The 26,179-nt window shown below is 39.9% G+C and overlaps 1 protein-coding gene across 4 annotated transcripts; it reads right to left on the bottom strand.

The window, feature by feature from the left end:
• On the bottom strand, nt 1–22,567 carry thrap3a (thyroid hormone receptor associated protein 3a). 4 transcript variants are annotated; one of them, XM_078252415.1, is made up of 11 exons: nt 22,343–22,567; nt 15,236–15,368; nt 9,352–10,248; nt 8,214–8,894; nt 7,068–7,240; nt 6,628–6,739; nt 6,234–6,318; nt 4,633–4,814; nt 4,329–4,509; nt 4,025–4,174; nt 1–2,231 (listed from the first exon to the last, which is right to left on the bottom strand). In XM_078252415.1, the coding sequence occupies exons 2-11, from the start codon at nt 15,343–15,345 to the stop codon at nt 1,992–1,994; spliced, it is 2,811 nt and encodes a 936-aa protein (XP_078108541.1). In that variant the 5' UTR covers nt 15,346–15,368; nt 22,343–22,567; the 3' UTR covers nt 1–1,991. The 4 variants fall into 4 exon arrangements, with proteins under 4 accessions (XP_078108541.1, XP_078108542.1, XP_078108539.1 ...); XM_078252416.1 differs by lacking the exon at nt 22,343–22,567 and adding an exon at nt 15,458–15,659; XM_078252413.1 differs by lacking the exons at nt 15,236–15,368; nt 22,343–22,567 and adding an exon at nt 14,563–14,660.
• Nucleotides 22,568–26,179: the final 3,612 nt, after the last annotated feature.

Here is a 26,179-nt window from a genome sequence, read left to right as displayed (position 1 = left end):
AAAAGTAATCAGTGTCTCTTTAATTTACAGTCTCCTAAGAAAAAAACATTAACACCTATTTAAAAAAATGCAATCTTTCCAAAGCTGTTAACCTTTAAACTATTAAATGTGAATCTCAATCTGCAGCCTGCATTGTACAAATAAGATCAGCAGACCCACAGCAAGGCACAAAAATCGTTAACCACACAGATGTGAGCCTAATCCTAGACTTAAAATCATTGGAGTAATGAACTGAAATAATATTATAGACATACTATAATATAGACATACTGTAATTATTTTTCTACAAACTGACCTGTATTTCTGTTTCTTTACAAACTACAGACTAAACAAATGCTAAAATGCCTCTTTTATCACAATGTTGACACAGTTGAAGACAATTTACATAATTGATCAAACTGGCTGGAGAAAAGTTTGCAAACAGCAAATTAAAAACACATCAATCTATGGTAATCCCTTTACAGACAAAGTCAGAATCCTGCATAGCCAAGTACAAAACTACAATGAATGTCTTTTGGAGAAAAAAAACGTATAATCACTATCAATATTATACATTGATTAGTGGTATCCAAGATCAAGCAAAGAGCTACTGTAACGTTTAGTAATCTTTGCCAGCAAAATGTTTAATGAGCAACATGTTAAATGTACAGGTGGTTATCCTTATAGTAACAGCCTACTGTGCAGCCAGCTAATATTGTAGATCTGTTGGTTGTTGTATAATGACAGACAGTATAGCATAACCTTTGACCCATACAGTTTGGTCCCATGTCAGATCGGGTCATTTGTAGAGTGCTGAATTGGCTAAACAGTGAAGTTTATTATGTCATCATGAACTACAGTGTACGTATTGCTGTCAAAATAATCCAGACAAGACACCGCTCAAAACCACAAACCTCATTTTCTAAAACCTTTTTAAAGTATTTATCTTGTAACCCACTCACAAAACATTTCTTCATTTGCACAGGTATAAGGCACAAGCTGAGTTGCTCTACCATGTGATTTTCTCATGCTACTTAAAAATACAGATGTCATTAAAGGTACACTGTGTAGTGTTTTAAGTATTTTATTCGCTAAAATCAATGTCTTCATTCATAAATATGTCCTCATTGGTGTAAAATGACCTGTGCCAATGATCTGACTTATCGTCGTAAGCGAAGAATTTATCTGTATTTACATTGGACGGGCAAGTCCAAGGAGGCTTGCATGTCGTTTCGCCATTTTGAAAAACTATAATCGCTGAGAGGGACATAAAGCACTAGTCGACCTGTCTAGCTAATCCACAATGCGTTTTCGTTCAGAGCCAGCGACACGTGACTGAAACCAGCTGAAACGGAGAAGGAGATCAGTGAGAGGCGCTTGTCACTGCCCCGGCATATTTGAAAGGCTGCACTGCACTTTAGTTCCTAATGGAGGATCATACTTATGCCGAGCCACAGGAGAAGGAATCCTCGTTGCCAAAAAAGCGAAAATTGGAAGCCATGTTGTCGTAGCTTCTTGGTACATAAAGGTTATCGTAGTTGCAACACGCATTTGAAAAAGCGAGGCGCTAGAGAGCACTATTCGTTTGAATGCAAAATACAATGTCACCGCTAGATGAGAAAAATTCCTACACAGTGTACCTTTTGAGGAGTCTTTTTTTTTTTTTTTATTATTATTATATTTTTTTATATATATCATTCCTGCGAGAAAAGTGTAAATGTTACCATTGCCATACAATTTCCCTTAACCATATAACGCAAAAAAAGCATGTAACATAAATCTGTATTCTTAGGAGAAACAGCAATTCACCCTTAAACAGTGCTTCTACTAGTTATGAGTTCTATCCTGATGTGGAAAATCATTGTGTCAAGTCAGCGTGAGTATCCTACGCTGAAATTAAAGCATAAAAAAGTCTTGAAACATTTTAATCTGCATTTATGAATCCATTGTGGCGGAGGCCCATCCCAAGAACACAGAAGAAAACTAAGATTTTCAGCACACCGCTTCACTGCTCAAGTATTCGCTCCGTCGATTTCTCCTTCTTTATGGTCCGGTTCTATCTCCTCTTCCTGTGCATTATCTTGCTCCCTGTTGATGTGGAACTTGTCATGGGCCCATTTGGGGCTATTGGTGTTGGGGGCCCCAGTGGCTTTGCGGATGATGAATCGTGCCCTTCCACGTGAGAAGCTTCCCCGTCCTCGACCTCGGTTGTCCAACCACTTGCACTCTGCCTCCCGTTCTCTGTCATCGTGCTGAGAGAAAAAGGATGACAACAATTGTAAAAGTACAAACTTGAGCTAGGGCTGCACTATACTTTCTTTTTTTCTTTTTTTATCATCATAGCAATATCAACTGGCGCAATAAACACATCACGAACAACATTTAGAGATTTTTTGTGTTAGTTTAAAGAAAATATCAGTAGAAAACTGCACTTTAAAATGTAACTATCACATTTTAAATCAATATTGGGTCCTTTTTTTTAAAATAATTTTTTGGGCTTTTCTGCCTTTATTCGATAGGACAGCTAGGTGAGAAATGGGAGAAGACATGCAGGAAATGGTTACAGGTCGGAGTCGAACCCTGGACCTCTGCGTCGAGGCATAAACCTCCAAGTATATGTGCGCCTGCTCTACCCACTGAACCAACCCGGCCACAATATTGGGTCCTTTTTAATATTCAATTCAATGTTCAATTTGTTCAATAAAAGAATCGCGATGCGATTAAGGGCCGAGCATAACGTGTTAATGTTTTTTTTAATTGCATTAATCGCATGCCACCATTTATTAATTTATTTTACACTTCACTCGGCTTTGCGTCGTGCATAACAGGCTACTATTTTGACCCTTTGCAGCACTGTTACTTATCATCAAGCTGCCACTTCCTCCTAACACATCCTGCTGTTGCAGGCTGCAGACATGATGGAGAAACACAGCAGCAATAACTCTGAATGGAGCTTTTTATTTTCCAAAACTCCCGGACGGCTCGTAGACAAGTCGAAAGCCATATACACATTGTGTAAAGCCGACTTAAAATATCACCGAAGCACGTCAAGCTTGAGCTACCACCTACGGAACTAAGCATAGTAGTACAGTTATTAACGTTGATGCTACCCGCTAGCATGCTACCCAATCAGGCAAAGCAGTATTTTGGAGAGTGCTACTTGCTGACCTGTGGATGAAACCAAATCCCAAAAAATTACTACAGCTCTTGCTAAACGGGTGGCAACTAACTGCAGACCTGTCAGCATCCTAGAGGACTCGGGTCTTAAAGAAGTGCTACGGTTGGCGTGTTCTGACCTGTCTCATTGCCGTCGAGGGGGACAGCAGCCCCACACACAGTACTGTATGACACGGAGAAAGCAGCCACACTGGAACTGCTGCAAGGTGCTGTAAACGCTGTCTCACTAACCGGTGATCACTGGACGTCAGTGAGTAATCACAATTATTTAGGAGTTACTAAACACTATATTGACTCTAATAAGGATAGGGATTTTTAGTTTTTTAGTTAGGTACTTGGAGGAATTGTGCAATAGTGACAGATTCACACATTTTTCTTTTGTTTACAGTAAATAAATAATTACAAATCTTAAAATCAAGTTCATAAAGTCACTTTCTTTGCATTCATTTGATTCCCAATCAAGATACACTGGTAAAAATTTCTTTCCATTGTTAATATGTACTTAAAAACTGTTCTGAAATGCAAAATAAGAGAATTTTAATCATGTGATTAAAATTTGCGATTAATTGCGATTGACTATAGAAATTCAGCAATTAATCGCGATTAAAAAAAAATTAATCGTTTGACATCCCTATTTTAAATTCAACAAGCGATTTGTTGTATTTTAGCAGAATTCTGAAAGTAGCGGAAATGCAGAACTGATCTATATATTTATCGTAAGTAATTACCTTATCGCATATTCAACAACGTTATCGCATATTTTGCTCATATCGTGCAGCCCTAACTTGAGCTAAATTTGACTAACGACACCATGTGGTTGATTCAAACAGAGATGGAAGGCATGAAATGGGAAAGAGATTGACCCTACCAAGTAGTATTTCCTGCTCTTGGGAGTGTACTCTGGGTCCCAGTCTTCATTTTTTGGCTGTACAGCCACATTTGCCGTGGTGTTGGTACCATGTGAAGAATTTCCCTGGTAATTGCCTCTGTTCCAGCTCCTTCCACGAATACGGACCTGCTGTAATTAGACAATAAGAGAAGGAAAAATAATTGATTTACAGCAAACTGTTGAAGTCAAATGTACAGTGTTAACTTCACACAGTCATTGTTTCAAACTAGGCTCCTCCATCAGTCCAACATGGTTAACCATGGTTAACATGCGTTAAACTTACAAATCCTCCACGTGGCTTTTCTCCTTCAACTGGTCCTAGTGACTCTGTTTGACCCAGTCTGGCCCTGTTAAAGCCTTTATCGTTGGGGTCAGACTTGCTGTGGGGCAAATCTTCTTTTTGGGACTTAGAGGATGAGGAAGATGAGGACGAACTTGAGCGAGAGCGCTTCTTCTTACTTTTCCTAAAAGGAGAAATTGCACATGCAAAATCCTTCATGGCTAACTGTTTATCATGCAGGGAGATGAACTACAGTATTAAACATATTTGTAGATAACTTGAAACAATACAGGTCAGTTGCACATACTTTGATGTCTCGCGGCATTTAGAGGACTCTCTACCAGATCTCTCTCTACTAGAATCTGGGGAATCTCCCACATCTTGTCCCCGATCCTGATTGTAGCCACTGTCATGGATGGAATATTTTTTACGGCGCTCAATATCCAAACGAAGGTCCATCGGGTCACCTTTCAGTTTTTCCCCGCCGTCCTGAGCAAATCAAAAACAGAACACAACGTCGTGGACAGACTTTGGATTAGCATGTAGATGCTATCAGTCTGCTCACAGCCAAGCTGGTTTGTAAACTAAACAGTGAGGTTGATGGGTAGAGGGGGTAAAACCCAGGTAACAGCCATCTGGCATGAATAAAACCAAGCCATTCTGGAGTGAATTTGCCAGTGCACTTAAAGGGCCAAACCAGTAGTTTTGCATGTTTAAGGATTACCTTAAAATCTGAACCATTATCCAAAGCATATGTTTTTAGATTAGATTTCTGCCTTCAAAGCACCTATTTAATATGATAAGAAAATCAACTTAAAAAGATTTAATCTTTGCTTCAGATAGTCAATATTTAGGCAGCTGTATTTTGGATTAAGTTATTGCATGGTCAGCCGCCAGAAGGGTGTGTTTTGAAAACCTCCTTACTGGTTGTTCAAATGCTTGTGGGAAAGTCCAGCATCCAAGGCTTCAAGAATCTGTTGCGCTACAGCAACAAACAGCAACAGCATATTTCACGTCATCCATGCTTGTTTGTCTTCCATGTGCAACATGACTTCCAGCAGCCAATTCCCACATTTTGAACATCAGAGCTTCAGAGACATGGTGCTTTCACGTATTCAAAGTGATTTCAAAACGATCCCTGTATGTGCACAGTGATGTATTTCCTATTTCAAACACGTTTAAAGTCACTGTAAGTTGATAATCATACTGTACTGACATGAACTGAAACCAACTGCTGCCTGGAAGGTGGGAAACCAATCTAAAAACTTTGATGTATGCTTTGGGAAATGGTTGCTGGGACCCACTATACACACTTTGTAGTTGTTGAGCTACTGTGTGTCTGGCAAAACAACTAATATGGTTCTTTAACAATGGTGAAGAATAGGAAGATAGGACTGTTCATGCTAATTTTACTTAATGTAATAATGTATTTCAATAGTATCTGCACCTCATGTTTATAAATGCTTGACCATATGTGTCCATGCACATCTATAAAGAAATATTTACTCAGAAAGTGAAAATAAAAGCACAGGTACATAAAGTGCTTGCTGTTGGTTATTTCCGTTCCTTATTTTTTTAAGAATACTTACGAAGACATTTGCTTAGAGTCCTTTGAACAGCTTTGGCACAGTGGCTTCCATTTGTTAGAACTTATATGATTCATTAGCCTTGGTCAGGCTTGTGGCCACAGTCTAAGCAATTCATTCATTCACCATGTGCGGAGGCGATATATAACAAACAACAAAGTCAAAGTGCCTTATTTTGCATTTGCATTTCTTAGACTGTGCATCTCCCTTCAAGGAAAGCCACAGGCTTTCAGAGAGTGCAGTCTAAAGGCATCTGGCTTGCTCACTCGTTTGCTGTTGTTTGCTTTTCCAACATATTTGATACTGCAAAATGTTGAGTCACCTTGTAAGTGCCATCTTCTGAGCTTTTCATCGCCTCAAAAAGTTGAGAGTGTTTCTTAAAAGCTCTTGGTGAAACATCAATTCTCCTGTGAGAAAGAAACACATTTAAGACAACATGATTAAAGGCAGATAGTACAGGAACCACGGTACAGGTGCTAAAACGGCAAACTGTGAGCAACATAAACAAACTGCAAAGACGACACAAAACGGACAAAGGAAAATAAAAATTGGTGGGAAAATAAAACTGACCTCCACCGAGCATGAGAACAAATAAGCGAAGATAGTCTGTTGATTTTCAGGTAGGAAAGGTGAGAGAAATACCTGAAAGCTGTTAAAAGAGGAGGTGAAGCCACAGCACACTGAAGGTGAGAGGGTCACTCAATAGGCGACTCTACCTGTGTATTTCTGGGCTTTTTCTGGTTTTCATCATTTCCTTCTCTGCAGCTCGTCTTTGGTACATGGTGAATCGCTCGTTTAGAGTCATTTCAGAGGATGGAAAGTGCTGAGCTGCGCAGGGAAACAGTAGAAACAGTGCTTTAAGTGTCTTGTCACTTTTCCATCCAAATGGGATGCTGCATTGAATTAAATATCCCCATGTGCATATGAAGTAAAACATCCGTAAGCGCTTGAAGGCTTTGTTTTACAGTCCCCTCAGAAACATAATGTCTGCAGAGAAAATGCAATTGTAATGACGTTGCTTTACACTGATTTGAAAGGTTACAGTGTTGAGGAACTTTAATGGGGAGATCTTAGTAAACATGTAGTTTGATTTGTCTGTTCCTGGGAAAAAAATGAAAAAGAAACTATTTCTCCAGCAAGAGAGGTGAGGACTCACCTTTAATGTGGTGAACGATGGTGACAATGTGTTGAGCAAACAGCTCAGAGGGACTCCTCTGTAACGGAGCAGCCTGAACATGTTGAAAGATGGAGCGAAACTCCTGATCCTTTTTTGAGGACTGCACAAGATCCTGAGACAACTGTCGCTCCTCAGCTAAAATATCAGAAGAGCTGAAAATGACAAATAAAAATCTGAAAAAAAAGGGCTTAAAACAGAAAACTGGTTCGATCACATTAAACAAAATATAAACGGGGAAACCATTGCAGGAAATGTTTTTTGTTTTAAATAAAAATGTGAATAAAAGGCTTAAAACAGAAAACATGTTCTCTATCACATAAAACAAAATTCAAATGAGGAAAGTGCAGAAAGTGCTTTTTTTAATATATAATTTTCTTAAGAAATCAACATATCAGTTTACTATTGGCTACTATTGCAAAGTCTCCAGCTGGATGTACAGATGTGACTAAAACCCTGACACATCAACCCGATTATCGGCCGTCGGACAGTCTCGCAAGGTCAGTGACTCGAGTCTGTTCGGTGTGTTCCGTGCCGTCAGCCGGAGGAGCCGTTGGCCTTCATTTTGGCTGATTTGACATGTTGAATCGGAAGGCGGGCAGTCGGACTGAATGGCCAATCTGATTGGTGGAGCGCTAACCCGGAAATGACGAGCGGGATGAGCCTGACTAACGCCTCTCAAAATCATCTGAAGAACATCTTTTAAACTGACCTTTGTCGATTTGAAATGAAGACAGATTCAGCAACTGCATGGCCTATTTCTCGCTTAAAATGTTTTCAGAAACTCGTTTCGGTGAACTATCTTCGTAAAATATGAGCTCGTATTCCGAACAAGCCGCCGTTATCAAATCCGGGAGCAGCCAGACCCACGTGACGCGTTTGTCCAATCAGCTGCCGGTTTTGATTTTTTGGGCGACAACACAGATTGGCGCCGCCTGCTGTTATGCGTCTCACGCATGCGCAGAACGTACGCTCAAGTCGGCGTCGCTTCGGTGTGTTCCAAGGCACTTTTTTGACCAACTCGGGGTTTTCTGCTGACGGCCGGCTGTCGGGTTGGTGTGTCAGAGCCTTAATGGCTCTCTAAAGAAAGACTCAGCATGGGACCAGAACCCATTATATGATGCTCACCTCATCAGGCTATCTCCAAGGAAATCCATTCTGACATTTAATTTTGCTTCCTGTTTTCTGGAGGTCATGAAAGGTGAGTCCTCTCCCCTGAGCTCTTTATCAGAGTTCCTCCATAGTGGGGGTGTAGGAGATGGGATGGAGGGAGATTTTGCCATCTTCCTGGCTTTACCCCCCACGTCTGGGGACAGGTCCTCAAATTTTCCTGCCAACTCCCTCTTGGCGAGGGCAGCAGAAATCGCCGCCGCTTTATCCCGCTTTCGACTAAAATATATGTCCTCTGCCATGGCGTCAACGTCACTGTTAGCTACCTGTGAATGGGCCACATTCTGCCATTTGCCAAAGCATTCATCAAACAGTTCCCGGGCTGAGTGAGATACCTTGATCTTTAGCTTAGAGGACTCGTCCCCATTGCGCCAGTCTTTGTGAAGTGACTTTGAATGAGGCCTGATTATCAACTCCTCCTCTTCCTCCCCGTCCGCAGACAGAAAAGGAGAAGCTTTCAAAAAGCTGTTCAGAGACACTTCACCATCATTGTCCTCTTTGTGCTTTCTTGACGCCGAGTCAGGGATATTTGCGGATGCTTTGCCATTCGCTTTCCCTTGTTCCATATCCACATCATTTGCTTCTGTGTTCTTGCCATTTCCCCAAGCTTTAGATTTCTTATTTTGCTCCTCCAAAAACCTAAACAATGACAAAGAGATAAAGAGCTGCATCTAACTGGGCATGCAACGTGTGAGACAACTGCAAATATGAAACCAATTGATTGTCTGACCGGATGTTAAATTAGAGCCTTTACAAACACGATTTTCTAAAACTACAGAAAGAAAAATGTGTGATAAGTGTTTTAGCTATGAAAATAAAGACATAAGCTTTATTCTAGAAGGAATTTCCATGAAAAACAATGCTGTTTGACAAGGCAAATATTTTGAATCCCCCTAAATAACATTTTTTATAAGTCTGTTATGACAACCACACTTGACAACCCAAGATTGCAAAGCCAAGGAAATGCCAGGATAAAATGACTGCGTGGTCTAAAAAAAGGCATGTGAACACATTTAAGCAATAAATAACACTGTATCTGTATATCTATAAAGCTTGCATAGCTTAATAAAAAATAAGAGAAAAAAATCAGTCTTACTGTCTGAAGGCAATGGAGATTGCTGTTTTATCTCCATCCAGGTATTCCTCATTGGAGAAGAAGTCAAAGCTGGAAAGCATTGGATTTAGACCTTCATGTGAGGGCTTTTTTGTTTTGGATGAACTACACACCATCTTCCAGGAGGGGGCGCCATTGCTGATATCATTTGTGACTTTAGGGGAAGGACTAGACTGGTTAGTACTTTGGCTGTTGTGGCCAACACTAACGGCAGCGCTTGCCAAAGGACTCGTTCTCTTTGGACTGCTGCTGCAGTCTGGTAGGCCCTGCCAGTTCCCCTCAGTTTTCCCACTTCCTGCGCCTTCTTTAGCATCTACTGCCAACACTCCGACAAGCTCCACTGGCTCCGTATCTCCCCCTCCTCCCTTTTGGATCTCCTTGGAGGCCGAGAACTCCTCTTTCACATCTTTGGAGTTTTGGTTCGTCAGCAACAAGGCTGGCCTGCATTTGGGAGAGGAGGAGTGTGAGGAAGAGGAAGAATGCTGCGAGTGTCTGGATAATGGCGACGAGGATCGGTCAGAGTGGTGAGAGTGACCACGAGTGGGGCTTCCTGAGCGCTGCTGGAAGTTGTGGGAGCGTCCTCGTGAATGGTTTTGCTGCTGCTGTTGCTGTTGTTGAGGGTACTGCTTGTAATTCTTCCAGTTGGGGCGGAAGTAGTTGTTGTTGTTGTTGTTGTTATTGTTATAGCCACCACCTCCACCACCACGCTGGTAGCGTCCACGTTGAAAGTAGCCCCGCCCTCGGCCCCTGAAGTTGTACGGCCTCCGGAAGCCGCGGTGGTAGCCCCGGAACTCGCGAGTGTTCTGGTATCCCCTCGGATATTTCTTCTCCCGGTTATGAGATGGAGAATGAGATCTTGACCGTGTCCGAGACCTAGAGCTGTGAGCGAAAGCAAGGGGAAAATGAAAGGACATTATTATTTCATTTTCAAATGAATTTCCAAAGATGAAAATATATATATATATATATATATAGATAGGGCTGTCCGCGTTAATCGCGATGCGATCAAGTGCCGATTTTTTTTAAGGATTTATTAATTTATTTTACACTTCACTCGGCTTTGCGTCGTGCCTAACAGGCTACTATTTTGACCCTTTGCAGCACCATTACTCATCATCAAGCTGCCACTTCCTCGTAACACATCCTGCTGCTGCAGGCTGCAGACATGATGGAGAAAGACAGCAGCAATGAAATCCTGAATGGCGCTTTTTATTTTCCAAAAGTCCCGGATGGCTCGTAGACAAGTCGAAAGCCATATGCACGTTGTGTAAAGCCAAATTAAAGTATCACCGAAGCACGTCAAGCTTGAGCTACCACCTACGGAGCTAAGCATAGTAGTACAGTTAACTTGATGCTAGACCACCGGCCCTCGGGGGGCGGGGGAGAGATGAATGTTCGGAAATAAGAGGGCAGCAGCAGTGGCCGGAGCGAGCAGCAGCGGCTGTAGCGGGCAGCGGCCGGAGCGGGCGATCACGGGGGGACATCCTCAGCGGTGAAACGCAAACGGAGGCTGGAGTATAACCTAGCTAGGTGGAAAGCTAACGCTAGCCGGCCACCTGTTCCATCAATGCTGCTTGCAAGTGTCCGCTCATTAGACAAAAACTGGACTACGTCCAACTTCAACGAAACTCCCAAAGCGAGTTCAGAGACTGCTGTGTTTTTGTTGTTGTGGAAACAACAGTGTACCGGACTATCCAGCCTGTTTCTCTGTCACCGGGTAAGAGTGGAGATGGGCTGTGTTAACACGGACTTGTGCAGAAACGAGCTGCTCATTAATCGATGATCACTGGACGTCAGTGAGTAATCAACATTATTTAGGAGTTACTAAACACTATATTGACTCTAGTAAGGATAGGGATTTTTAGTTAGGTACTTGGAGGAATTGTGCAATAATGACAGATTCACACATTTTTCTTTTGTTTACAGTAAATAAATAATTACAAATCTTAAAATCAAGTTCATAAAGTCACTTTCTTTTAATCGCGATTAAAAAAAATGAATCGTTTGATTAGGGCTGTCAAACGATAAATTTTTTTAATCGCTGAATTTCTATAGTTAATCGCGATTAATTGCATGTTTTATCACATTATTAAAATTCTATTATTTTGCATTTCAGAACTGTTTTTAAGTACATAATAACAATGGAAAGCAACCCTTACCAGTGTATCTTGATTGGGAATCAAATGAATGCAAAGAAAGTGACTTTATGAACTTGATTTTAAGATTTGTATTTATTATATTTATTTACTGTAAACAAAAGAAAAATGTGTGAATCTAGTCACACATTTGAATCTAGAGTCAATATAGTGTGCAGTAACTCTTAAATCATTTTGATTACTCACTGACGTCCAGTGATCACCTTGCATCACTTTGCAGCAGTTCCAGTTTGGCTGCTTTCTCCGTGTCATACAGGCTGTGTATGCGTGAAACTACTGTCCCCCTCGACGGCAACGTATACGACGGGTCAGAACATGCCAACGTCTTTAAGACCAGAGTCTTCTACGATGCTGACAGGTCTGCAGTTAGTTGCCACCCATTTTGCAAGAGTGGTAGTCATTTTTTGGGATTCGGTTTCATCCGCGGGTCGGCAAGTAGCACTCTCCAAAATAGTGCTTTGCCTGAGCCCGCTAGCATCAAACTGAGTCACGTTAACTGTACTATGCTTAGCTCCGTAGGTGGTAGCTCAAGCTTAACGTACTTCGGTGATATTTTAATTTGGCTTTACACAATGTGTATATGGCTTTCGACTTGTTTACAAGCCGTCCGGGAGTTTTGGAAAATAAAAAGCGCCATTCAGGATTTCATTGCTGCTGTCTTTCTCCATCATGCCTGCAGCCTGCAGCAGCAGGATGTGTTGTTACGAGGAAGTATGGCATAGTGCGACAAAGGCTCAAAATAGTAGCCTGTTAGGCACGACGCAAAGCTAAGTGAAGTGAAAATAAATTAATAAATGGCGGCATGCGATTTAAAAAAAAAAAAAAAGAAGGCCTTCAATTTTATAGGACAGCTGAAGACATGAAAGGGGAGAGAGAGGGGAAATGACATGCAGCAAAGGTCCGCAGGTCTGATTCGAACCCGCAGGCGCTGCGTCGAAGAGTGAACTTCTATATATGGGCGCACGCTCTACCAGGTGAGCTACCCAGGCGCCCGTTACAGCAATATTTTCCGTCCGTTTGGACAACTCTTTACTTTCTGATCCTTGCACATTATGTTCATTTTGCACTTCAGTTCTTAATAAAACGAGAACATACTCAGTACTTTTCATTTGTCAAGTATTTAATTCCCATAGGAGTATACAAAAAATAAGCTTTCCCATGTGGTTATTTTATATAGACCATTTATGTATTCATTACTTATTGTGATATATATCGTTTATCGGGATATGAAATGACCTATATCAGGATGGAAGATCTTTGCCATATCACCCAACCCTATCATATAGTCCATTGACATTACACAAATGTAGTCTGGTCAGTATTTCAAATCTTTGATGTTGGCTTTTCTTAGAATAAAGGGATATGCAGTAAACCCACAGTGATGACCACTTAAAGCCAAATACTGTAAGTTGACAAACAACAAAAGCACTCCTTAGATTACCACTTTTCTTGAAAAGACTCCAAACATAACAAACAAGTCAGGCTAACCATTGGCCTAACATATGGAGAAGACATACGTATCAAACTACCATAAAACACATTTTTTATTTGGAATTAACAAAACATATGTTAGTATGTAGGAGACCACAGGCTGCAGGGTCGGACTAGGCCACATGGTGGCTCTGCTGCACTTCTGATGTTGTTCTCTAGCCTGGACCTTAAACACAGTTTAAAATTAAAACCACGATACAGCATGTTCCCTTCTTTAAAACAGTGCTTTTATCAGTCCAACATGCTCTTTTTAAGCCTGACGCATGTCAACACAACATTCACAGTTAGACATCAAACTAGTTCTGTATGTTCTTTAAGTATTTCCTACATCTTCAGCTGTTAATAAATAAAAAAGTAACTGCTCAGCCAGTTTCCCCATTATAATCGAATATAATATAATATAAAAGACCTGCTGAAATATGTAGGTATATTAAAAAATTTACAAATGCATACAACACCTACAATATATTGCAGAACAGTACCCTAAATGGACAGAGCAAAGCAGTACCACACTACATGCAAAAAATGCTAAAGCCATATATACAAAGGCTAAAAAAAAAGCACAAAACTCACCAAGTGTGTTTTTGCATTGGAATACAGAGTGAGTAAAGAAAGCAGCGCACTGAGCAGCACTGCACACTCACAGTGCGAGCTACAGATACTACATCTCCTCTGGCCAACTCTGGTGGAGCAGAGAGTCACATGGACTATGTGAGGAAAGAAAAAAAACTTTTACTCCAATCCTTTGACTCTACGCTTGCCAGCTGTACTGGCTGTTCAACCAGTTTAGTGAGACTTTTAGTATTCTGACACTTTCCCAACATACTGCAAATATTGACATTTTATTGTGGTCTTAATGTAATTTTTCAGCAAGATACACTATAGATTCACTTATTAAACATGAGATAATTCACTGAGGAAAGTTTAAATGTTTTGCTGAGACACAGTCTGCTTCTGTGGCCCATTTAACTACTGAATTGATTCAATGCAAAAGATGTGGTGAGAGGCGAGTCCAGAAAAAAAGATGTGTCTGTGTTCATCGGACCTGGCAACATGTTGGAGGTGTTTTTGAAGAAGAAAAAGAAGTGGGGAAATAAAATGTGAGTGTTTATATACAACTTATGCAAACATGTTCTTTCAGGCTTGCTACAGTTTCAGTGTGACCCCAAAGCCATTTGCACATGTGCAAGGTAGGCTCAGGAAGAGTAAACCATTAGATTCCTTCCATGTCTCTTCTTTATGCTAATTTTAATATGTACTGCGACACTGCCAGGAAATGAGCTGCCCTGCCATTTTATTGCCTTGCCACGGGTCATTCTGCCAGAAAAAGCAAAGGCATTAGAGTGAAGCCTTACTTATTCTTCCAAAGGCACATCATAGCCAGCAGATAACCCCACAACCAGGGCATTTTTATTTAAGCACACCAAGCAACAACACATGCTGCCCTCTTGATTAGTATATGCCACTGAGGTCAACTAATATGGAAATGTCCACACGCAATGCAAACTGCAATAATATTCACTCTAAATAAAGTAAATTCACAAACCGGCAGCTGAACTCTTTCTCAAACATCAATTTCCTCTTGAAAACAGAAGCCGACTCCAGAGTTTGAGTCCGAACCAAATCCATTAACACGCTACACCAGCTTTGTGAGTTCATGAGAACCAATGCCCGGGACAAGACAATATCTTGCATAATGGAAATCAACAGATATGCAGCTAACAGGAAACGCTGATTATAACCAAACACAGAGCTGCTTGTTGACATTCCCACTGTCACAACTAAACTACCTGGCACTGCACATATATTTTTTTACATGCCAAACGTACCAGCACATTGCATACTCAGCTCATTGAGACAAGATTTACTAGTTAGATTTTAAGTGGAAAAGGATCTTAGCAGATGACCAATAGTGAAGTCGGTGCATAACGAGGCAGCCCTTTACTTGCTGCACCTGCTGCTAGTTTTTGTCCTTTCTTCCTTCATCACAGTTATTCATACTTTAAGCATTAGGTGGGTCAAGGCATTCTTCATTTATATGTGCTGTATAATACCTTTTTCCAGAATCAAGTTATTAAACCTTGTTTTAATAAGTCTGGTCTGGCAAAACGGAGGCATCTTCAACAATCGAGCAAAATACAGTTGATCTTGACCACAGAAACACAATAAAGCCAATAGGTTATTCAGAGAGGACGATTGTTCATAAAATGGTACTCTACCGGTAGTGGCGCTTCCTGGACCGGGATCTGGAGCGAGAGGTGGAGTGGGATTTTGACCGGGACCTTGAGCGGCTCCGAGACCTCGAGGCTGATTTTGTGGATCTGGACATCACTGCAGCCAGCCCACCTCAAACTGTCACACAAAAGAGTTGTAAAAAAACAAAGTTAGGATTTTAAATAATGTACGACGGTAAACTATAAATACATTGGTTATATAATCACCTTATCCAGACACTGGATGCATAGAATGGATATTAATCATCTGCGTGAACAACTGAATGAGCTATTATCACGTAAAAAAAAAAAAAATACATCTTAGGAGAGCCAAGAGTCAAAAATTCCCGAAATACAATATCCGATGAATCATCTGAGATGCACTTCAAAAACAGTCTTATCGCAAAAGCTGAGTGAAGCAACAGAACAGCTGTGAAAAAGGAAGGCAATAGGCTAGGGCATCCAAACAGAACCAGTTTTATTTAGTCACTGGTCATTTGCATAGAGGGCAGTCTTACATAAGTTATCTGACTACTCAACTTTTGAGCCCGCTATAAAATGCTAATACAAAGATAGTAATCGGTACGATATTCCAGACTGTACTTAAAACATTACAGTAAACCAGCCAAAATGATGTTAAAACTGGTGACAGAAATGTTTCTCTTGCCACAGTCTTTACATTAAAAGACAACTCAGACTCTCAAATAGGGTGAAAAAAGGAAAGCCAGCATGTTCAGCTTCAGTTGCGTTCAATGCATTTCTTTGAATGATCAGCCCATACACATATAGGATCAGTCTACTCCAAGCCTCGCCACTTATCCATACATTCAATATCTTAAATACACTATAGTTTCGGTTTAGTTCAAACTTGTGAACTCCACCAATGATGGTTGAGAATGTGAGCAGATGTGGTTTTGAAATGGGCCACATTATGCTACATGCTTATATGCTGGGCCTCCGCTCAGCGAATGGAGCAAAGCTGCCAAACGTACTTTCACACCATGCGTGTAGGAGTCTTTACAGAAAATTTCAGACTGGTCTAATCTAGTCTTTGCTTGGTTGTTATATGCCTTGTGATCCACTGGTTACTGTTATCTCACACTTGACTAGTCCAAAGTAAAATATTACAACAATCTAAATAGGAAAATAGTTTACTTCCTCTGTAGCTACTTCTTCACCATGTAACATTTGCATGTGGTTCTGCTACCAGAGAGATGCTCACTTTGGATTGCTTGCTCAATGCACTCAGACCTCAGTATACTTTTCACTTCTCGACTCCTCTATAGTAGCAGCGTCTCGTTCTGTCCAAAGTCCACAAGGCATTATCTATGACATATCATCCTCAGAGTACAGTAAATGCTAGGGATCAAATAATTGATCTTTCATCATGAGAGTCATCTTCAGGGGCTTTGGAAGAAGGAAATTGCCGACTACACATGACAGGGATTTCAAAATCAGCGCACATTTTCACATAATGGGCCCAGTGTGCATCCTCGCTACTATTTTGGAGAGTATTGAAATGGGTCCATCTTCCCCCGCCTCCTCCTCGTGCTCTATGAACTTCCCACTCTCCTGATTTCTGGCAGCTTGTTGTTTTTGGCTTTCAGAGAATAATTTCCTGAAGGTTCAGCCTCAACAGACCGTCAATTTAGCTTACTCTGCAAATTTCAAGAATGGCATTCAGATGTGCCCGTTTCCAACACGTGGTAGGTAAACAGTAGAATAAATACATTGTAACAACCTTCTTTATTTTGCTCTATATAGCAGAGGAAGTTGGCCTTGAGGGTGGAAAACTTAATTGTAACAGATTATTCTACATTTCTTGCAATAGCTGTAATGAAACCAACAAATCTGTGCTTCAGACATTTCATAGGGATGAAAATAGTTTCGTTTTGAACAATTGTCAGAAGAAACTGTATACAAAACAGCTATACAAAGGTTCCCCAGTCAAAGTAGCATTGTTATGACTGTATACAGTATATTTGTGTAAGAGAGGGCAAGCAAAGTGCTGTCCTTGCATTTTGTATTCAGTATATAAACTAGTTAGTAGAATTGAACAGTGGGATCGGTTTCAATAGGTTTTCTCTGAACGCTCCGTTGATAAACGGCTGCAGCTGTCCCGGCTCCACACTGTGTGGTCGGCAGCCTAATCACTGAGATTTCAGCCTGTCTAAAAGGCTCTGGGAAGCTCGGTCTTTAATCACTCACTACTAGGTTTGCACACACAAACACAATTACTGCCACACATGCACACACAGTACATGTGTCTAACTATACTTGCGAGGACTTTAAGGACTTGGAGGACTTTTTACGTCTGCTTTCTCACCTTTTACTACATCCTGACACACTGAACTAACCACTTCATCAACTGCCTAACTCTATCCATGTGGTTGTCAATCACTGAAATGATGTTACTATTAATACCATCACGATTGTCAACTCTGTCCCAAATCCTACACTTGATGATGCAGTCACAAACGGGAGCACCAAGAAAAACAACAACCTTCCTGGTTTAAAGTCTAACTCCAGTCTTCCCGGGGGGGTTTTCATTGTTTTATTACTTGGCCTCCTTGTAATGGATTATCTAATGCTTGTATCATCAGGTGTAATATATATCTTGTTGACTGGTCTCTTAATCGACAATCTTGGTGACCTTATTTTACCAGTAACAACAACATATTAACAGGAACAGCATGCAGAACCAGAAAAGCAGGTCTTCAACATTGCAATATAGAAAACACATTAGCAGCATGGTAAATGGATGTGTTTTAAATAGTAAAACAGAATCAAACCGAAAATAGTTCTCACATGGATAGAAGTTCAAGAACGCGCACACACACTCGCATGATTAAGAGCCTCTGTTGGAGTATGGAGCAACAGCTGTGTAATCCTCATCAGCTGTTTTTTGCTGTAACATTAAATAGTATCTCTGATCAACAATGGTCCAGCAACACGATACACAGCTCAAAGCGTACAAGGAGAAAAACTCCACTCAATCAACTGCCCTATCATTAAGACATGGATGCCACAGTGGCAGCTGGAATCACATTTGCTATCTATATGTGCCCCTGAGACACCCCGCTCGCTATTTCAGAAAAGCCACAGCAACTGTCATTGGCACAATCTTTGGTTATTGAAATGTGGCGGTCCATCTTAGTGTTCCCTCAAGACACTTCACATGCTGAAGCAGTTAATGGATAGCAAAGCCACTGGCAGAGCTGTTCAGGATAAGATAAACCTTTCAGCTTCCTTCGTCGTCTGAATAGTCTGATTCATTCAGTTATGTTTGACTGAGTATTAGCTGACTTTTGTTTGTCTTTAGGGAGCTACTGAACTGCTAGAGAGACAAATAGATGACTTCATGCAGAGTTCCTGCAACATTATTCTTCGCTAATCGCCTACAATGACAGATAATCATTCAGCTTGGCATTGAACATGGCCACAGGTTTAATGATAACATGATCCCAGTTGCAGGTCACTGTATACTAGCAGGCAGTTCAATATTCCTCAATGTTTGGAAGGATCTGTCCTGCTTTTCATCATTTAATTCAATTTTTAAAAGTTGTTCTTCTTAATCAACTGTTTATAAACGGTTTGTTGAAGTCTGCCACTGTTAGGCTAGATTTGCCTGGAAAATGGCATACATCACTGTCATCCTCACATCAACATGCTTCTCAGCTGTCTGTCATCACTACGTTTGTGGAACTCTGCTGCATACAAGAGGGAACTCATCAGCTAAAGGTCCTCTCTATTTTGGTCAGTTGGTAACAGCCGGGGCAGTGATGAGATATAGATCTTTTATCTAAAATGTGTACAGTGGTTTGTGTTTTCCTCTCTTTAAAGTCTCTGCATGGAGCTTGAGACACAGTTGGTGTTTATCTTGTTAAATATGATGTTATATAATGAGAATGCTTTCATTTATGCTGTAGGGACACCACCAAAACATGCAAACATTAAAGTGTTCAGTTTATTCTCTAAAGAAATTACACCACTACTGTACATGTCAATGTGGGCAACAATTCTAAGCCACATAGTAAGTTAAAATGATCAGTATATCCTCATAAGGAAGGTGGCACACACAAAACTGAAAACAAAACTAAATGTTCTGTCATGCTACTTCAATACGTGCCAGCATACTTTAATATGGACACACCTTTTCATTGGGTCTGTACCTTTTGTGCAGCTAGTGTTTGCTTAAAAGGATCAACCTTAACCAGGATCTGGTAGTCCAACAGGAAATGGCATAATGTTGTTTTTTAACTTTTTTTTTTTTTTGCATCACTGCACACCAGAAATAGTTTAATGTTGACCTCAAAACCCGTAGAGATAAGCATTTACAGGAAACTTGAGTGTAAGAGACTATTCTTAACGCTAAATATGACTTGTTGGGCTTGGTTCAAGATCGTAGCTGTTTACAGTACACTGAAACAAATGATTTTGTTGGCCCTGTAATTATTATCCTGATTGCTCGTATATATTCAACAAGAAATTGTTATTTTGGTGCCTTTATTTTAAAATGTCACCAAATTATGTAATGTGTTACTTGGTGATTGTTTGTAAGTTTGTATCTTCATTTTTATATGTAAATGTGATCATTCATGCCAAAAAATATGAACTAAACTATTGTATTGACCTGATACAACAAAGTAAAATGTACTAGGGTAATAGGAGTGAGCATGGCAACCTCGCGGGCACTCAGCATGTGACGTCAGAGGAACGTTAGCGTTGTTCACCTTCAGAGACGCACTGAGACATGTTGGAACCATAGACCATAAATATTAATGGACAGAGCATCCGGTTCAGCGAAGTGATGCAAATGCGGAAGTGCCTTAAACCTGCATTCTATCTGATTTCCAACAGGGGGCGACACATGCGGTTGCAAAAGAAGTTGTTTCTATAGTTAGTTTCTATCATAGACTAACAGTCTATGGTTGGAACACAGTGAGCTTTGACCGAAGGACAGTGTGGTCACTCATTTGAGAGACAATTTGTAGATATGGAGCGATATAGGTAGGTTATAGGCTTAATTAACTTTGTATGTTGCTGTTGGCTTGGTTGCCTTATTCACTGTTCAAATACTGAATACTGAGCAGTAGCATTAGCTATCAGTTTAGCCTGCTAGCTAGTTATCGGACTGCAAACGTGCCTGCTTTTCACACGTAACACTTGCTGCTACTTTTTAATTTGACAAAACTTGTAAGAGTTCATACATGCTATATACTGCTAGCCAAAATGCCACACTTATTTAGCAGCTAATATAAGTAACTTTTTAAGGATTTAACAGCGAATTATTTGATTTCTGTTTCACTCTTTTCACCAAGATCCTGCAGACAGTAACGTTAGGCCTCCATAATATCTTCAGTGGCTTATTCAAACATGGACATTTGTAAACATTTTCTGTTTTAAATATAAAATATGACTTAAGTATAAAATATGATTTGTGGATATTGCGGGGGTGCAGACGGGGCAAATCGCGCCCACTCCCACACTTAATGCAGGCTCCTCACATGATGCCATAGTTCTCAGTTGTTACTTGTTGTTACCTGTTGTTTTTTTTAATCCTGCCCGTGGTGGTAAACAATTAGCTTCATTTCTTTTTTTTTTAACAAGATGCCAGCAAAGAAAACTATGCTCAACGTGTTCACCAGTGGAAATGCAACAAGGACACACTCCTGCCCACATGTGAATCTTTGAGGGAAAAGAGGTTCAGGATGACTTTAAACGTTGACAAAGGCTTTTTCAGTACATCCAGCTCAAGAAAGAGCCATTGCACAACACATTGTGAACTGTAACATTTGTTGTTGGATTTCCCTGTTGAAGATTTTCAATTTGAAAGACCTTTTGGAAGAAGGTAATGTGTCTAATTGCACTTAAATTTTGTGCAAGGCTGTTGTACTTTAAAGTTACACTTCTGAGCCTTTCATTGGACATTTTATCTCTGTAAATGTTCACCTTTTAGTGAATTGTTTTGGCAGCTTTTGATAGAAATGTTTGTCTACTAATGTTTAACTGTATATGTTGTGAGTAAGTAACTAGCTGTTGAACCGCTGTTGGAAGACAAATTAAATATCATATAAATATTACTTATATATTCTTCAAAATAAAGTAAAGAAAAAAGTATTAAATAATCCTGAAAAACAATCATTTGTATATGGGTTTGTGAGTAAATGTTAAGGTAGACTATAAGTGAAATTTACTAAGAAAGAATGAGTACATCTTGTTCCTTAAGAAAGAGAATTGCCAGTAATATTTACTTGAGCATTTTTGATAATAAAAAAAAAAACTCTTATTGGGAAGTAAACTTTACTTGAGAATTTCTTGAGAAAAACTTACAAAGAATTTCTGTGTGGAAAATATTTTCAGTGTAGGTGGAGGGACAACTGGGTGAAACCATGTGTGAAACCTGCAATCACAACAGTCATTCCCAGTCATTGGGCTAACCACTAAAACCAACTGGTGAAGTTAAACAACTCTTATAAGAGTTACTGAGTTCCACCTTAAGTCCTCCGGTGCTCTGAGAGGGTGCACTTTGGAAATTACTGAACCATTAAACAACGTTCACGAAATAAATGTTGACTACTACCACTGCTGAGCTTCCAGCAAATTATTCAACCCTTACTTCACAGATATGTTCACTACACTCGTTCAAATGACATCAGTGAGAGAGGCACCTTACTCTAAAGAAAAGCATGTCAAAGCCAATGAGTGGGGTCATGTCCTGGATGGGATAGACGGTGCATCCTCCTGGACTTTCCTCTTCTCATGTGCACCATAATGCATAATGACGCATCAATCAAGCGTGACAGAAAATAATAAATCTGTCATTATAACGTAGGCTAGCCTATTTGACATCACATCAGGAGAACATTCCGAGCGATGGCTGACCTCTGAGGGTCAGATGTTGTTTCCAGTCGCTATTTGTGCCCAGAAATGTCATAATTGCCATGTCATGTCAATGCAGCTTTGTCGGCAAATAGAATGTCTTACAGTGACTTTTATGTCATAGATGATCCCTGTGCTGCGCAACGACTGTAAGTCTCGTTTTCTATACATTTATTTGCACTTTCGACTATATTATTGTTCCAATAAATGGAGAAAAAAGAAAGTACTCACCGGTCGGCGTAGTCGTTCAGTGTTGTCGCGTTACATTCAGGCAGCGCGGTGTAATATTGCAGAAACGAGTAAAAGGCACTTTCTCCCTGGTCTTCTGTGTGGCTGTGCTGTTGTGCTCAGCGTATGTCAATTGTGTGTGTCTGAGTGAGTGTGAGTGAGTGAGTGTGTGTGTGTGTGTGTGTGTGTGTGTGTGTGTGTGTGTCGGTTGGAGTCAGCGGTGTTCAGAGAAGGGGGTGTGATGGCTTCGTGCAGCTCAGGTTCATATTTCCTTCCGCGTTCACCGTCGTCTGTCAAACACATCGCAGTGAATGGGAGTGGAGTTCACTAAGCCGTGTAAAACACAATAAGCTAATAGGTCCGCCGCCCTTTTTAATGTCATCATTCTGTTATGGAAGCCTAATAATCCCCGATGAAAACTCACTGTAGTAACGTGTTTCTAAAGGGAACATTATAGCTACTGTGTCTGTCCTGGGCTACATGTTGGTGTACATTTATTATAGTGAAAATATGATTTCCCCATTTATGTATTAGAATGTAATTTCCTTGCTCCTCTCTGTTCACCACCAGCATCTTAGTAGACAGCACATTTACTGTAAAGTCCAGTTGTTATATTTGTATTTTTATTTACCACTTTCTTAGGTAGTACAATTTGAATGTAATCTAATACTATAGCCCTGCCATAACATCGATCTTTACAAAGTTTATAATTTTCCTGACATTGGCAGGAATTTGGAAATTTGATTATGTTTCTGCCTATTATTGAGGTCATAAAGGGTGGTTTTACTAGACAGCATAATATTGAGAGGTGTTTCAGTTGTGTCCTTCTCATTTACATATACAAAGGAGGCAGAATATTAGAAATGCCTTTCAATATGATGCAGTCCAATACCATCACTAACTATAGCCTCAGTGGTAACACACAATTTAATAAACACCTCCATTAGACTGTCAACAAAAACTGAACATAGGCATTAAAAAAGTAGACCTTTTTTATATATATATATATATATATATATATCAGAACAGTTGTATTTGATGGCACAGGTGTACCTTATAAAGTGGCCACTGAGTTTAGAATTCAGCAGGAAATGTACGTTTCACTCCTCTACATGTATCTGATAGTCATAGTTGATAGTCATAATTGACACTTGCAGATAAATGATGATCTGGCTCACTCAACTTTGCTGATAAAGATTTTGTATGCACAAACACAGATGAGATCCATCTCACTTCATACTTGTACTAAAAAATGTCGTCATTCTTGCAAATGCATTTTATAGAAACCACTGAGGCCAAAAAACAGCTGGCTGGGATTTTCCTCCACATATGTTAAATACCTAAATTTTTTTCACAGTCACATGAACTAATATGCACGCGTGCGGGCCGGCTATCAAAACAAAGAACGTGTTACGGATCAAATTACCACACACACAGAGGGAGTGTGTGGCTTCATTCTCTGCTCAGGTCGCCATTACTCAACTATATCTTATATCTCAACTATATATATGTTTGCTGCTATATCAATGTTCTGAATGTCAAATACAGCCCCTTTAAGTGATGTGGTATGTTCTAAATGGGAAATATTAGCTTAGCAAATATAGTAGTACCAAATATTGGCGTGTGATTGTCATGGAATTAGTTGAGCTGTGAGTAAACCTATTTTGAATATGCACACCACACAGTTTCATCGAAACAGACAACACTACTGGCAATGAAAGCCAATGAAAACCAAACGTCTAATAGATTGCAGTTGTATTAATGACTAAGCCGGTGGAAACACTAGATCCATTCAACTCTCTGAATACTTACGAGTTACAGATCATCTTTGCCATATTTAGAGTGTTTATAGTTCATCGATTTTGTTTTTTAAATTTTTCATTCCTCTACTTGGACATGAATACAATGAGTGGTTTGAATATGAAATTGCTGTTTGCAGCTACATCTACATTTCTTTCTTAATCTTCTGTTGTATCATGCTTTAGGCTGATCTGAGGAATTGGAGCTCATAGCTGCTGGATAAATTGCTTTGGGAAGGGTTTACTTTGTTGACCACTGTTATGACTCATTAGGGCAGACACTTCTCTTAGCAGCACATTTGCGCAATGTCCTACTAGTTCTTTATGTTAACTTCAGGATAAATCTTCTGTGTATTTTCAGTTATATGTTAACACACTTCTGACCATGCTACTGTACATAAAATGGTATGTTATCTTAATGACTCACTACTTTAAAGGTAAAGTTTAAGTCTAATACTCTATTTAATCCACTCTTTAGTTCATCTCTAACATAATGCCTTTGGTATGATTTTTTTGGTATGAATTCTCAAAATCCTTATATGAATCATTTGTAATGTAATATATCATTTAAGTGTTTCTTCATACTATTGGCATCAGTCCTTAAAAAGCTTTTGTCCCACTAACATATTTTCCCTGTTATGGGTTTCAGTGGAGGGTTTTAGTGGCGTATGATCTGTTTCAGACGCTTTTCCATCCTGCCAAGAAAAGTAGTAGTTTTTTAGGACGAATTGGCATGAAAGTGTTCAAATTTGTGATACTTATTATTGGTTTGAAATGCTGATAAGGTTACTGAGACATTACTGCTTTTTTCATCTTTTCATTGAAACCTGCTTTGTAGAGCAATGACTCTTGGAGGACTGTTTGCAGTTTGTAAAAGGATTTACTATAAATCATCTGGGTTATTCTATGAAGTGTGTCTTTACTAATATTCCACTCATTTAACTTACATGCTATCAGTGTTTTGGGGAGAAGCTTAATGAGTTTTTGTAAAAGTCAGGAATGGTGTCAGTTGGGAGTCGCACAAAGCATGGCTCTAGGAACTCTTATCTTCTGGTTTTCTTGGCTTGTTTTCAGTATATGCATTCATACCAGGTCAGGGGATAGAGTTAAAGTGTCTGCTGTGTATTTCCCTTCCCCTTGAATGTGCTACATAAAAAAACTATGATTATGTCTACAGTACAGTAGCCAACAAAAGTGTCTACCGCAGATACAATCATCTGTCTCATTCCAACTGGGAACAAAATTGGTGTCAATCATCCTGATAACAAAGATACAAAATCGTGACACGTTGCTCGCATCAAACCTACATACAACATAATATAATTTTATCATCCATCTACCTAGACATAGTCAACTCACCGTCTACAAAAACAACATACTTTGGGATTTCTGGACTTAAAGTGAAGACATCCTCTTGGATTTGGACCTTTGATTTCTTCAATAATAACCATGAATCATAATGTAGACCTGACAGCATTTACAGGGTGATAATATTCTTAAAAGCTACAATAAAGTCTTCTGTGCTGGAGTTACAGAGGCTTACTTTAAGACTTATGTGGAATTACAATTGTACGTACAACTGCTGGTCTGCATGGGGGTGGATGCATCTATCTAGAGTGTCCAGAGTGCACTTAAAATAAGAATAAGAAGAATATGGTTGGGGAAGGAAATTAAAATCAGTTTTTGTCAGTTACTGTAAATTGGCCAACCAATTCATTAGCACAAACATACTGTTCAGTTACATGTAGATGTCGAGGAAAATATCTCTTCATCATACATTTCCCTGCCTGTCCAGGCATAATGTGTCAAAGGAAACTACAGCAGTGTATATTTGCATTGGAAATACATTCACCCATGAATGGCTATGTTTTCACTGCACACATCCTGGAAGTGCTTAAGTGCTCATTTGATTAATTCAAAATGTGACAGTTCACGAAATTCACACAGTAGAATAAGTCAGCTAATATAGGCAAAGTGCAGGTCAGCAGTATCAGTATGGCTGGAAGATGCAAAGGAGATTAGGCAGGAAGTGGCGGGTTTG

Source organism: Sander vitreus, chromosome 6 (genome assembly GCF_031162955.1).
Source record: "Sander vitreus isolate 19-12246 chromosome 6, sanVit1, whole genome shotgun sequence".
Taxonomy (NCBI): Eukaryota; Metazoa; Chordata; class Actinopteri; order Perciformes; family Percidae; genus Sander; species Sander vitreus.
The sequence above is the reverse complement of the archived record's forward strand: the minus strand, read 5'-3'. Positions and strand labels throughout refer to the sequence as shown.